Genomic DNA, 16,123 nt, shown 5'->3' on the forward strand with positions numbered 1-16,123 from the left:
AAACCTGAACAACTGCTTGGCAACATGCACTAATTGCATGCTAAATTAATTAATCGCGATCTGTTCTGCCCTCTATTTACATATGTAAAATCAGCATAATTCATGGAAAAAATATGCAATGTAAGGATTCCATGCATTGACTATGTGCTGACTGATGCTGCTGTACTGTAATTAAGACTGCTGGGTTTGCACTGTTCTAGTTAATAATTTATGGGTCAGATCCTGAACTACTGATGTCAGAGTTTTGCTATTGACTTCAGTGGCATCAGTATCAGACTTTATGGGTGAGATCCATCAACAGACTTAGGCACTGCAACACAGAGTGTCACAGAGCCTAACTTGTTGGTGCCTAGAATAATCGCAGGAACAAAACTGCAATCCACTTAGGCATTTAGATTCCTTATGCAATGAATGGGGAGAGAGAGGTGCCTAAGAATGTGATCTACAAAAGCCAGCATGCTAGGCAGAGAGCCACCTGACTTAGCCTATGGGAGGTGCTGAGGAGAGGCGTGTCCTAAATCCCGCCCCTCTTTTGGAGATGGGTGCCTACGTCAGGGCTGCAGGGAGGCACCTATCTCTGCTTAGTGATTCACAAATGGGAATCTCTCTCTCTCTCTCTGTGACTGTTCCACTGTGGATAAATACTTACATAGTCACTGGGCCAGAGAAAGAGAAAGATTCTGTAGTCCAGTGGTTAGGGCACCCACCTGGGAGGTGGGAGACCCCAGGTATCATCCTCCTGCTCCAATGACTCATTATTTATACACAGTAGAATAGCTTCACCAGGAGAGACTGAGGGAGCCCAAACAGAATATCTCAAAGCTCAGTAGTTAGAGCACCTTCACGAGACCCCCCCTATTCAAATCCTTTCTCCCCATCTCCTAGAGATAGGGGGATTGAACCTGGGTAACCCACATCCCAGGTGAGTGCTCTCACCACTGGGTTAAAAGTTACAAGGTGCGCACCACCTGCTCCTCTAGTCACATTTTGAATGGGAACCAATCTAGTAGGTGTGCTCAGAGGCTACAGGATTGGACTCTGCACACGAGATAAGCGGACAAACGCTCATCATCTCCTGGTTCATGATTCATTCTGGGGCTTGGGCAGCAGTTAGGCATCCAGAAGCATGATCAGGGGCAGAAACATAGACACAGAGGGAACTTAGGTATTGAGTAAGTTTAGGCCCACTGCAGGGTTAGGCAGGAATTTTGTGGGTTACAGAGGAGCCAAAACAGGCACAGAGGTGTATATACCTATAGCAGGGTGCTGGTGCAAAAGCACCTAATTAGCCCCTACCCCGTCAGCTCCAGTCAAGGGAAGCAGATTGGAGCTGATGGAAAAGGCCTGAAAAGGCTGGTCTGAGGATTGGCAACACCTGCTGGCCTGACAAGCCAAGGGCTATAAAAGCTGGGAGGGAGCCAGAAGGCAGGGGACAGCAAGGGAGAATTCAGTCAGGGAGGGAGCTGGAGACCTCCTAACTGAAGGCTGACTCTGCCTGTAAAGCTTGTCCATAGATGGACACTGGTGGTGGGATAACCTTAAGTAAATAAAGACACGGGAGTTGCACAACCCTGAAGCCTCTCTGAGCCTTATTGGGGAGAGCAAGTGGGCCCCAGGAAGAGGGGCGGGTCGCGAACCCTGTTACAATACCCAAGATGTAGACCCCTAAGGTTTAGGCATCTAAATACATTTGTGGATCCTACCCTATGCACCTACTGTAATGTAACAAGGGTCTATCCTGTTTCTACTGTTTTAATGCTGAAAGGAGGCATATGTTTGTACACAATAGTATAGACGTGCTTAAATATATACAGAAATTCAGCCTAAATAGTGGCTTGTTATGCTTTTCATTACCATCTCCACTTCAGTTTGCACATCTCTCCTCATAAAAGCACATATACTCAATTCAACTATACATCACACACACAAATGGATAATGAAAGCATCTCTTAACGAGTTACGACTGTGTCTCCCCCACCCCCCTAGTCCAGCCTCGAGCAGAACCATCAGCACTTCATATTAGATGGAATTGGGAAGAGATCTGCATCCAGGTGGTTCAAAGTAAGACAAATCTTTTGAAGTACCTCATTGTTCAGCTCCCACTTGTGGTCCTGGTGGAAGTGTCTTCTCAGAGAATCTGCTACGGTGTTCTGCAATTCTGGTAGGTAATCCACTGAGATCTCTATGTGTGAGATATGCACCAATTCCATAGTTTTATGGATTCTGCACATAAGGTCATAGAATCATAGGGTTAAAAGGGACTGCAAGGGTCATCTAGTGTAACCCCCTACCAAGATGCAGGATTTGTTGTGTCTAAACCATCCAAGACAGATGCCTATCCAGCCTCCTTTTGAAAACCTCCAGTGAAGGAGCTTCCACAACCTCCAGTCTGTTCCATTGTCCTATTGTTCTTACAGTTAGGAAGCTTTTCCTGAGATTTAATCTAAAATCTGCTGTGATGTAGTTTGAACCCATTGCCTCTTGTCCTGCCCTCTGTGGCAAGAGAGAACAACTTTTCTCCATCTTATTCCTCCTTGATGATTTATATAATACATTGCTGCTCTGTTGTCCAGCATTGCTCTGATCAAGTGGCCCTGATGTGGGGGTAAGAAATGATGGCAGGCATAATGGACTGCCCTGATATGGAGCGTGGTCTCATGTTGGGTCCATTTGCCTTGAGCTGTGAAGTCCTGAAAACATGCACCCCAGCCTAGCAGGAAGGCATCTATTGTGATGATTTTCGCAGGAGGGTGGGGATGCAGGATTGGAAGTCCCACATAGACCTTTTGCGGATTCTTCTACCAATTGAAACAGTTGAGGACCCTTTGAGGTATTGATACCTGCTTGGATAGACTTTGTTTGTTGGATGCCTAGACTGTTCTCAGCCAAGTTTGAAGATAGCAGGAGTGTAGTCTTGCCAAAAAGATATTACAAACATATAGGCTGCCATGTGGCCCAGGAGTTGAAGACAAGCCCTCACTGTGACTTGTGGGCTCTACTGTATTGTGGAAATAAGGCTGGACATTGTAGCAAACCTGTGTGTGGGTAATGATCTGGTGGTAGTGAAGGCCACAGTAGGCCCAGTTAAGGTAATTCATTGTGTAAGTGTGAGAGCTGACATTTCCAAGCTGAAGCTGAGGCCTAAGTAGAAGAATAGGGGTAGGATATTGTTGGTTGCTGAGAAATGAGTGACCCTTTACAAGCCAGTCATCCAGGTAGGGAAAGATAATTATTTCCATCTGGCAGAGATGGGCAGCTGTGGCTGAGAGGATCTTGGTAAAGACCCTGAGCTAGTGGAGAGGCCTAAAAGTAGGTATTGGTAGTGGTCTCTGCCAATGACGAAGCATAGAAAATGTCTGTGGGACAGGTGTATGGCTATAATAAACAAACCAGCATCCTGAAGATCAAGGGAGACAAACCAATCTCCAATTTCCAATGAGGAAATTATCTCTGGTAGGGTTACCACTCTGAACTGTTGAGAGAGGATGAAGGTGTTCAAACTCCTGAGATCCAGAATTGGTCTCCAATTCCAGGGCAAGATCAGAGCTGCCAGACCTCCACACCTTGCCAATGACACTGTGCAGAAGCTGGAGTTCCCCAGATGACCTGATCCTGACTATCCTTCAAGAAAAGTACATCAGCCTTATTGGGAGTGGTGAGCATTGTATGCTTACCATGTGCATTCTGTTTTGGTGATTGGTAATAAATAGAGGTTAAGTAGGTAATTACGGTGTAAGGCTCTTTCACTGGTAAAAGACATGTAAACCTGCAAAAGATTAAGCCTTCAGTCCACAGGGAATGGTTGTTTGCTCTCAGTCCACAGGGAACGGGTGTTTGCTCTGAGCCCACAGAGGAGCAGAGCCCAGAGCCCACAGAAGGGTAAAGTTAGGTGCCTTTTGCCTGGAGCCCTAGGAACTGGGAAAGAGTGGGGGTGCCTAAATGAACTGGATTACGCCTTGAGCCCTAGGCACTAGGTAGAGGTGGGATGTCCTAGAGTGTGCGGGCAACAAATGTAGGTTAAAATTGGGTGCCTTAGAGTGTGTGTAACAGAGAATTTTGTGCGGGTAACACTTCAGGGGCACTGGGTCTGGTACTGACAGTAATACTACTTGAGGTTGCTTACTAGAAGACTTCTCAGTATGCGGCCTGGTCTTTTTAGTCAGTGCCAGATCTCAGTAGTCTAGGAGATAGAAGCATCAGTGGTACACATGCCAGGTCGTTTAGTCTCCTTGGTTCCAGTTTGAGAGGTGACTTAGCCCTTCTCTTGGTTTCTTCCTCTGGAGAATGGGGTCTCTTTTTTAAATTGTCTGGACAACTCTGAAGGATCCCCACGGTCTTTGCTTACCAGAGCAAAAACATTCACAGAGGTGCACTGGGCAGTGAAGCCAAAATATGGGGGTAGCGAGATTTGTATCCTGTGGGTCATAGAAAATGCTCTATAGGTTGGAGTTTTAGTCGGTCCTCCCTCCATTTTCTTCATCTGCTTTTGAATCCAGAGCAGACCTTACATTTGAAAGGGATGTGAGTCTCTCCAAGGCAGTGGAGGCAGATAGAATTCCTATTGCTGCAGGGAAAAGACCTGGTGCAAGTCTGACAGGGTTTGAAGTCCAGACTTTTGGGCATAACATTTTAGGAAGGCTAGAGGAGGATGAGTCAGAATGCTGCTCCCCCCACCCCACCGCCCCAAAGCACACATTTTTGCTAAATAACCAAACATAAAGAAAAGTTAAGGAAAAAAGAAAGAGAACAATTAAGAGAAGAAAACAGCAAGCTGCATGGATAGCTAAAATGGACATTGTGACATTTCATATCAAGCCACAGGCAACTGAGAAGGAATGGGAGCCACAATGCGCCTGCCCTTCCTATATATGTGTCCTCGCTCTGGAGCACAAGACTGTGCAGGGCACAGTGGCAGGCTAATGGACACTGCTGACAAAATCTCTGACCAGCAATGCACGGAGGCATGCACATCCTGAAGTGGAAGCACCTACAGGGAAAATAACTCAAAGAACATACTTTTATTGTTGGTCTCCAGATGTCTATAAATCCGAGGTTTTATTATCTTCGTTTTTATCATGCCAGTCAAAGGCTTGAGTGCCCAAGGAATACATTACCAGATAAATTACTATTTAGAAAAATGGCTCTCCCTTCTGCAATGTTTTTTTTTTTTTGGTGGCTCTGTATGCATACACTATAATACTGTGGCAGAGAGCTTTAAAGAAGCAGCCTAAAGAGTTGTTTGATGTAGAATAAGGAAAACAATTAATACCAGATAATACAACAGAACAGCACTGCATGTAGATAAGACTCAGGGACTAATTAGGGCTCGCCTAAGTGATGAGATGGTATTTGGCTGTTGTGCTGAAGACCTGGATTTTGGAAATGAATGTGAGATTCTCAGTCTTTAGACATTTGGGACCAGATTTTCAAAAGAGCTCAAAGCTAGACTTTCAAATATTCAGGACCCATGTATTCAAAGTTTGTTTCCTGCCAGCATCACAAAGCACATAAACTTTTAAAGAGATTGAATGATCTACCATCTTGGAGAAAGATAGGGTGTTATTATGAGGCCAATCAGATTGGAAAGGGTATTTCATCTAAGGAAATAGAGCCAGATCCCTTACTCATGGTGAATTACATCAAACTCTGCAAGCAATCTCATTGAAATGAATGAGACTGCTTTCTGGGAAAAAAAGTACTACTGAATGTGAATAAACGGGGAGAGGGAGCAGAATCTGTCTCATAATGCTGTATGATAAAATGGAGAAGAACTGAGCTGGAAGGCAAAGTTAAGTATATTTGTATCACACACAATATGTTTAACAGAAAACTTTATAACACTGGCAAGATGAGCATGATGTAATATCTTGTAAATACAGTACCAGGAACTGAAGTTCAAAAAAATATACTTTATGTGAATACTGAGTCTAGACCTAAACAACAAAGAAATTCAGAACTTCTTATTACCATGGGGGAAAGAGTTTTATCTGAAGTGGAAAGTGGTATCTCTAACTGTACTTAAAACATCTCTTGAATAGTTATTAAACCTTCCATAGATCTACACCAGGGACATGTAAAAACAGCAAAGATAAATAGGGAAAGCAATACCTCATACAGTCCTAAAAGTTAACTGTATAATCTTAAAGTCAGCCCTATGGGAGTTGGTTCAAATGCACACAGGACTATTAGATATGCTCTATACACCTGATACAGCTGAAATGCGAGAGGACTGCACCACTCAATGCAGTTTAGATTAATTTATCACAGCAAAATAGAAAATATTTTACAAGTTCATAGCCATTTGGGAATCAGGACTCAGCTGTCTGAGACAATTAAATGTGATCTACTTCTAGACTATAGTACACTGGTGCATCTTGAATGGCCAGTTTCTGGTGTGTTCAAATTTACCGATTGGGTGAATTACTCTGCTCCAAACCATACTGCCCTTTTTCTTGGTTCGCTGCAGGAATTTTTAAATGAGAGAACATGTTATGAGGCATATCAGCTGGGAAGGAACAGCTTTTCTGTAGGGTAGCATCTGCTGCCCTCAGGCCATTCCTCAGTGGCCATGCTGTAGATACACAAAGGACAGCCTGAAACCATAAGAGGGCCAGACTGATTTTATGACTATTATGCCACAGTGCCAAGATGCCGGAGGCACAATGGAAATACTGCATTCTGGGTACACAGTAACTGCCATATTGGGTGAGTCCAATGGTCATTCTAGTCCCGTATCCTTTGCTCTAATCTTGGCCAATACCAGATGTTTAAAGGAAGATGGAAATGGAAAATTACATAATAATCTGCCCTGGTGGAAATTTCTTCCTAACTCCAGGCAGTTAGTGATTGGCTTGTACCCTGACATGTAAAATATGAAATTCAGAGTGGCTTTAAACCAAAGTGTTATACACAACCTATTCTACAGTATGAGTCTCCTGACATTTATATTATTAAAAAAGAGAGAATATTGTGGTAGTAGACATAACTCTGTTTTGTTTTAATCTCACAATGGTGCATCGGGGAGCCAACTGAACTGAACAACTCACTGTCAGACAGTGACTGTGGAAGAACTTTGAAATATTTAATCAGAAGCACATCCAGAAGTTAATGATCTGGCCCACATTCTCCTCTCATTCATGCCAGTGTAACCCCATTAGCTTGAACAACTGGCAGTTCTGAACAGATGTTATGAAATGTATCTGAAAAACTCACTAGAAACCCCATTCTATTCTAGCCCAAAGACCAAAGTCTATAAGGGGATGTTTTAGGGGATGTGTGAGTGTTGGGCAGTGGGGAAAGAGGGGTGGCATTTTGTCTTTCTCACAGATACTGTGGGATAACATGCATAGAAACAAGATTGAGTTCCTGTTTACACTGGAAAATCTGACAATCCTAAAATGCATAATGTTGTTTGGCAAACACTACCACAGAGGGTTTGGAATTGTAAACTGAAACTAAAACAGCAAACCGGTTTTATTAAAAGTTTAATTTTCTAATTAAGCTTTGGATTTTTGCTGTGAGCAGCCTGATGTTTCTTTCCTAAAAGCACCCCAAGCTCAGTACATTTACACGTTAGTTTTGCATGATGGAGCAGAGACTCTATGTGATAAAGGGTGTATGTTGTAAAGCTGATTTTCTACTGAAACGGTCCATGTACCACTGCTATAAAAATAGTGAAAGATTTCTCATTCATTAAAGTGTCATTGTCAAGCTGTTAAAAAAGTGCAACGATACACTTATTCTCTGCATGTCAGTGAAGACCGAGTGTAAAATCTGTCCAGAATAAGATACTTATTAAACACAGTCAAAGGGCTAGATTCTGAGCTGTAATGATTTGCACCAGCTGAAAGTCTGACCCAAGGTTTCTTAGGACCATTTCTGAAAAGGACTGAACGCCTCCCACTATGTGTTGATGGCATGCAGCATCTCATATGAGATGCTCTGAAGAGAATAGTCCTGTTCCCTTTCTAATAAATTAGTTCCTTGGAACAGCTTGATTTCATCAATCTTTTAACCAACTTCCCTTCTTCCATCTTCTTTCCCTGTCAGCAACCAGGGAACTTTTATTCAAGCTTAATGATGCACTATTTTTATGATATTTCCTGGGTATAGTAAAACTTGGGCCACAATTCATGAAATGTCTTATTTTGTTCATTCCTCATCTCAACCCATTGATTTATGCTCATCTCAGGCTGTCTGCTTTTAGGGCTCGTCTACACTTGAAAGTTAATTTGGATTAAGTTAGGGTGTGAATAGAAAGCACAAATCACTATTTCTGAATAACTCAATGTGTGGAGAAGCCCTAAAACAATCCAGGGCAGCTATGGGAATGGGAGACACTACAGTCTCCTTTTCTTGGCAAAAGGCCACATAGCATTTGAACGTCCAGCTTTTCTCTCCTCCAAGTCATGCAGGAAAGAGGATAGAATCCCTTTACCATCTCTGTGTGCAAGAGGACTAAAAGGGCCAGCAGTCTCTCTTCTATGGCATTTCTCCTATCTCCACCTTCACCACCTCCCTCAGCATGGACAGAGTGAGGATCCTAGCTCTACCCTCTTTCTCTGTTCTCCATAGGGGTAAGATCCATCATGGCAGAAACTAAGTGTTAATGAAACAACAGTAGCTTAATGAAATGAATAGATGAGACCACGTTGTGAGGAGCTGTGAACACCAGTGAGGATAAATGATGCAAAGGGGCATAGAGAAACTAGAAATATGGGCAATAAACAACAAAAGAAAATTCAGTTTAGGAAAATTCAAGCTCAAAAATATTCAGTGAGACGTACAAATGTGGAAATGTTGGGGTCTCAGTGGGCAGCAAATTGGATGGGAGATCACGATGCAATGTGGCAGCAAAAAATAAGCTTTTACAAAAATTGATTATATCACTAAATCTGTCACAGAGCTGGTCAAATAATTCCATCAAGTATTTAATTTGACAACATTTATGATATTTCAATTAATTATTTTAGGTACTTACCCAGTTTTTAGAACTGGACAAATAATTCACAAACCAGGCTGCTGAAGCACATTTATATGGGTGAATGAGAAAGGTAGATACATAGACAGATACAAAGACCTATAAAGACCAAGTACAGGGGGTTGTGTACCCGTATATCTAGTGTAGAAGCTTGCTCAGGGAGATCTATACAAAAGTAGCAGTATTGATTTTGGTTTTATTACGATAGATTTTTCCATTCCACTAGATATAAAATAACAGAGTTATATGTGTGTTGTGGGGGGTGGGGGGAGGGTTGTTATTAAGTTCTCAGTAGTTTCCTTTGAAAAGGTGCTACAGGTAATTTTAAATATGCATTTGTGTTTCAAAGAAGTCTGAAAGCCAAATTTTGGAAGCAGAAGCACTTATAGTTGCTCACATTGATTCCAAATGTTCCATATAATCCTTAAAACTGCAAAGTTTTCCCTCATTCTTGCTTCTTATTCAGGCACAATTCATTTTTTTCTACCCACGCTGCTCACTCAACCATGGGAGAGATATGTTCTTAATTATCTCTGCTTTTTCAGGACATTAACTGCTGCTTATTTATTTTACTGGCTTTATAGTAAGTTTCAAGCAAGTAAGGTGTAAATACGATCAGAATATCTAAGGGTGCCATGCTATTTAGACATTATATAGAGTGGAAATGTGTTTTATTTCAGAATGATCAACATCAATTTGTGTAGCTATGTCCAGAGATATACATTTTCCATTATGAATTTCTATTACTTTTTCTCCACTACAATGGAAAAAACCTAAGTCTTTAAAATTTACAGGCTATACCTTTAAAGAAGACTGTTCCTATTGTGTGTGTGTGTGGGGGGGGAGAGTTATGGGGTTTTGTTTTGGGAGTTTTTGGTGATTTTTGGAGAGGGCAAACTGTGCCTGAAATAAATGCTTGTGATTACTTGATTTAGGACAGTGAAAAGTGTGGTTGTAATTTTCCAGTTGCAAACTGAGTCTACACAAATGGGTATTTACTCTTTAAAATATATTATTAAAGGACCAAGCCAAGTAGTTTAGCCCCAAACATGTGAGAATGAATAATTTACACAACATTTACTTTTTCTACAGGTTGCAGAATGATCAGCATTAAAATTAGCAAAAGATGAAAACAAAAGAAGACATCATTTTATGAGTGTGAGACATCATAAAGAGGAAGACAAAGAAGGAATTGGGTTCCTGATCCTGCCCTGTTGAAGTGAATGGGGACTTTACCATTAACTTGGTGTAGAATCAAACCCTGAGAGAGGAAATCATCTGAGCACTCACCTGTACACTAGTAAGAGTGGTGTATTGGTAAGCTTTGACTACCAGGTAATTGGCTTCTATATCTATTATCCCCAGGATCATGTACTTCCACCATCTCCGTTTCAAAATTGCCAACAAGTTTTCTTCTCCTGTGTTGGTAGATAAAAACAAACATACAATTACATATAAAGAGTTAGAAACACACCCACAACAAACTATGTCTCATGAGAGATTATACTATAGAATCTTATGCAATCAAATTAGTGGATAGATTCAATTGAACATAAATCCAGATTGTGACTTAAATATAAATAAATAAATGGAGATATCCTATCTCCTAGAACTGGAAGGGACCTTGAAAGGTCATCAAGTCCAGCCCCTGCCTTCACTAACAGGAACAAGTACTGATTTTGCCCTAGATCCCTAAGTGGCCCCCTCAAGAAGTGAACTCACAATCCTGGGTTTAGCAGACCAATGCTCAAACCACTGAGCTATCCCTCCCCCCAATATTACAAATAACTATATTTGAGTTATAGTTAAAACTCAAATATTTACAAGGTATTTTAGGTAGGTAAAAACTAACACCTTATTTATCTTGCAATTCAACACCACAAAGCAAGCTGGTTGTCTGGGTTTTCAGTTCACTTGGGTTTTAAAAACTTGCCATGAACAATGATTTGAACTTAAACAATTTTTGGTAATATTTCCTAAGAATATTTTATTGTTCCGTTTATGTATGCAAATCCTGACTACAGAATAATAAATACGATGTAAAACATGATGCAAGAGGTTCTCACTTAAAGTAGGAGAGCAACAGTATGCCAGGGTATCAGAGTAACCAAGCAGAACAGTAACAGAATAATCAGGCTTATTATGAAGTTTAAAGGAAAGTTATTGTGATCTTAGGTGCAGATTCAAAAACATTGGACTAGTTTAGAGAAAGGTTGCACAGAGACAAACAGATTTTGCGTGACTGGTATCTCTGCTTCCAAAATCAATTTTTGAGCAACCAGATTTGTTCTGCAATGCCCTGGCAATGGAATCCTGTCAGTCACACAATACTTAATTTCTACTACGTGAAGACTGTCAGCACAACATGGGTTGCAGATCAAATCCATAACTTTCGGCAAGGTCAGACAGTTCTAATGCTGGGCCAAGGATTATTACTGTTCTCAGTTCAAAAGAAACCAAACACACATTCACCGGGGACAGATAACCCTATAATTTATGTGCACTGTGGTAGCACCTGCAGGGCCCCAATCATGATTGGGACCTCCTTGTGTGAGGAGTTGTACAAACCCATCGTAAGTGACAGCCACTGCCCTAAAGAGCTTATAGTCTAAATATGGATATTAGAGTTGACCTGAACCACTGTTATAAAGCTTGACCTGAACGAGAACCATTTGGGAAGTTAGAAAAAGTTCCATCAATTTAATATTTTTGTGTGTCTCCACAAATCCTTTTAGTGTCAGCTGTAACCACAATTACCAATGGGCAAAATAGGATAAAAAAATAAACTGAACATTATTCCAAATAGATACCAAAACTTTTAAAAGATTTGAAAAAGTTTCATTGGCTTTCCCAACTGCACCCCCATTATTCTTCATTGTCATGTGTGCCCATGGATTTCTTGGTTCCAGCTGAAACGGGTAACAGATGTGCTACCATCTCCTAAGAAAAGGTGGCCTCTTGGCATTTCTGGAACAACCTGGAGGAGGACTCTCTGAAATCTCATGAGAATTCTAACCTACCGTTGCAGATGAAAGAGGCAAATACTTCAGATACTCATCCAAAAGCTTGGACGTGAAAAACTGGCTTAATTGGAATCTATAGGAGTGGGGCCACTGACTTCAATGGGGCCAGGATTTCATCCTGAGCATTTTCCCCAACCAAACCTGTGATTCATAGGACGTTTGTTCATTAAGAAATACACTCACGTGCACTCTTTGCAATGGGGGTATCATGAGGCAGCATTCTAATTATTTGCTGTACTGGCAGTGACATTGAGAATATAACTTTTGGTAGGTTAAGACCAGACTTTGTTTACTTGCAGAAAGAAGCACAGAAACAGCAGGAGTCAGGAATGTGATTACTTTGCTCAGATGACATCCAATAAGTAATTTAAGAATCTGGATTCGAATGAGTTGGTCCCTTCTACCACATCAGACATTTCCATTAACCTTTGTGCTTTAAGTGATTTTGGCTGCAAAAACACTCTGGTTTATGATGCTGCATAGCACAATATATTTGAAACATGCTATAACTTTATGCCTCTGTGTTGATTTGAGGATGCAAAACAGAGTAACTTTTTCCTTTGAGTCTGCTTATTTTTTGAACATGAAAGTGATAAATTTTCAAAGCAGCACTTGGGGATTTAGCCACGTGATTAACATCAGTGCAAGTCACACAGGTAAATCCTTTCCAAGGATTTTGAAAATGTATCCCAAAAAGTTACAGTGCCAAAATGATTTGACATACCCTTAAACCACCGTATTGAAAAGTGCCAGTGTAATGAAAAGGCATATTAAAGCTTTGAAGTGATATTTTCCCTTACTTTTAAAGAGAGTTTAAAAATAATGAAATCAAGTTCTGGAACATTGTAGGATTCATTGAGTCACGTAGTGTGCTGCAGTATTAGTGGGGGAATTAATGCTGATACTTGTCAATATTAAAGTTCTGTTTCAGCAAAGCACTTAGCACCTGCAAGGCCAACCCCAGATGTGGTACCCCTGGAAGTTGGCACCCAGGACATCCATCCTCCTTTGCCTGCTCTTAAGGGTGTCCCTGAACACCTGCTTAAATCCATGCCTATTCAGGGGAGCGCATAAGCATGAAGTTAACTTTGAGAAGCTGTTGAAATCTCATTGCACATGCTTCAACTGTTTTCTGAATTGGGGCTTAATTCCTGTGCTCCAGAGATATGGGGTGCTTGAAATAGAACGAAAGAAAAGACCAAGGCGGAAAAAAGTGGTTTAGATTGAAAGATCAAGACTCTCTCAAAATATGAAGTGCTTCAGTAACTTTAGATTGCTAAATTCAGGGCAAAGTTATTTACAATTACATTAGGGCCCTCTTTCTGTTTTATAAATAGTACTATTGGGAAGTGAGTTGAGCATCAGTGCAGTTGACATCACACTGAACTAATTTAAATGTGAAGGGGTCTATTGTCTTATAAATGCAGTGGGGAGGAAAGTTTACACAGCTGACTACTATCAATGCTACTGGGAGTTCAGTCATAGATCTCCCCGCATCAACTGGAAAACTTGTGAAATTAATGGAAAATTACAATAAAGGCTGAAATAAAGAATCTTAAGACATAAAAAAAGCATTAGCTTGCACTGGTAAGTCATGAACAGCAAATCATTTGCTTTGAAACAAACCAAAGTGGGTCAGGTATGGTGAAATAGATTACCATGGCTTTAAATAATTACATTTACATATCAGATAAGATGGATACACATAATCTGACCAGGATGGCTTAAATTACTGTACAACACAATATAGACTGTCTTTACCAAACTGACCCCCAATGGACCAAGGGTAACATGTTTTCTCCTTTCTTCCTCTTTTTTTGTGTGATTTAATGTGTATTGTCTTGATTTAGTATCACAAACTGAGAGGAGGAAGTTAAACAGAGGATAATGTACAATACAAGATTTTGTAATATGCATGTAATATATACAATCATTTTGAAAAAAAGAAAATACATTAAGAAAGCAATGAAAGAATAGCAAAGGTCGCAACAGAACCCAAGTTCAAGAAAAGCAGAAATAAGACAGAGGAGATTAAATGAGTAAATAGACTAGAAATATCTACACCATTGCTCGGTAACAAAAAGTGTAGTTCAACAATACTGTACACTATATTTCATATTACTTGCAACTCTACTATCAATCATTAACATAATAAATGGCCATGATAGAAGGGAGGGATAGCTCAGTGGTTTGAGTATTGGTCTGCTAAAACCCAGAATTCTGAGCTCAATCCTCGAGGAGGCCCTTTAGGGATCTGGGACAAAAAAAAAAAAAAATCTGTCTGGGGATTGGTCCTGCTTTGAGCAGGGGGTTGGACTAGATGACCTCCTGAGGTCCCTTCCAACCCTGATATTCTATGAAATCTATGACAAGAGTCCCAAGGCTCACTTCTCTTTCAAATACCAGAGGTTCATGAGGTGTCAGTTCTGACGGACTATATTACCAATTCTCAGTTTGCTCCCTGGCTAGACTTCCACCTTTGGAGAGACGATCATCTGGCCATGAGGTCAGTCCACAGAAACAGGTTCTGATGTTTACTCAGCTGTCTGTTAAAACTAAGGAGAGCTGGTAGGAATATTTCTGGTTTTTACTCCAAGTCTTATATCTAAAATAAAGCTTCTCCTTGTGCACACATTATTCCAAAAGCCTCTCTTTTTAGGGAATTCTACACCAAGGTAATAGAGATGTTGGGGTGCCTCCCCATTGCCAACAGTTATCAGTATTACTTAAAAAAATAGCTAAGAGGGCCCCAATGCATGTAAAGGATAAATTGTGCTACATAGTCAATAAATGTAAATTCAAAAGGTGATTTTTTCCATATTGTGCCTTTTACTCTGCACTTAAGCACATCAACAGAAATTTCCAAATCTACATCCCAGTCAGCCCCTAGACTGTCCAAACTCACTTCTGAAACTGTAGGGCTTTTATTATTACTTTAGCATGCCCTCGTCTCAAACATTGTGAGTCCATATGTGAACCCCCCCATGTAGAAATGTAACCTCTGACAGCTCCAAGCCTGGATGTTAACCTCTGCAAAGTGTTCCCTACATGAGATGAACTGGTAGTAATTTTTTTAATCTCAGTAACATCCTCTGACATGCATTTTTTCAAGGCCAGGACTCGTGGACATCTGCTTGTCATTTATATTCTACACTTGCTGAGGATTATCTAAGAGTTCTAGTTTTTTAGTCAACCTTTTGGGGAAGAAATGTAGCTACCCTTCTGACACCTCTCTGAAGTGAAAGATGAGGAAGTTGACTAAGATTTCCCCCCAAAATCATTCTGTAATCCAAAAGAATGGCAATCCATAGTGGGACCTCCTCTTAGAGCACCATTGTTCTTCATTGCCTCCCCTGGAAGTCTGTATTTTCCTCCTCATTGTATTCATCCTGGCCTGGGAAAAATAATTGCCTTACTTTGAGACTCCTAAGACTATATTCTTCTCTGTGTTGAGCAGAGTCCATTCCTTGACTGGGTATACCCAGACAGAAATTGTGGAGACCCCAGCTGGTGATAGGAGGCACATCAGGTTGTTTTAGCTAGTTTGGGAATTCCAGAATTTTGGAGACTCATCTCAGTTAATGCTCAATGGGCTAAGTCTTGATCTCTCTGGTGTTCCAATTAGGCCTGATGCTGAAAACATCTTCCTTCTCCAGTCAGTGCATTACAAGCAGAGATGTCCAATCAAGATCAGGATGTTACTACTGAAAGTTTTACTAGAAACCAGAGCAGAAAAATGGGAATACAGCTAGTTTTTCAGCATGTGGAGTTCAGACTTCATTGGAGGGTCGATCTGTTTTAATTAGCTCTGTACTCCAAGATTTCTGAGTATGTTAGTGAGCATGAGAACTCGCGAGTCCCTAACAATAGGATACGCTATGACAATATGAAACTTGTTTACCTTTTGGGGTGGAATAGGTACAAAAGTTATTGGAGACATCTATATTTTCCCTTTCTCATTTTTTCTTTAAGAAACTTTAAGCAGTTTAAAATCCAGAAGACCAAAACACTTTGCAAAGGACTTCAGTACCACAGATAGACTTCATAACCAATGATGAGATGGGCAGATTGATTAAATAATGGAGTGGTAGATCCATAGCCCAAGATGAATAGATATATC

At 40.8% G+C, this 16,123-nt stretch overlaps 1 protein-coding gene across 2 annotated transcripts in view; it reads right to left on the reverse strand.

Moving 5' to 3' along the window:
* The window catches only part of SLC35F1 (solute carrier family 35 member F1), a 380,070-nt gene that overhangs the window by 57,502 nt on the left and 306,445 nt on the right, over positions 1-16,123 (reverse strand). For both annotated transcript variants that reach the window (XM_054024409.1, XM_054024410.1), the window contains exon 3: positions 10,271-10,398. In XM_054024409.1, the coding sequence (XP_053880384.1) occupies positions 10,271-10,398 (128 nt within the window). The remainder of the gene's footprint in view (positions 1-10,270; positions 10,399-16,123) is intronic.

Source organism: Malaclemys terrapin, chromosome 3 (genome assembly GCF_027887155.1).
Source record: "Malaclemys terrapin pileata isolate rMalTer1 chromosome 3, rMalTer1.hap1, whole genome shotgun sequence".
In the NCBI taxonomy this organism is placed as follows: Eukaryota; Metazoa; Chordata; order Testudines; family Emydidae; genus Malaclemys; species Malaclemys terrapin.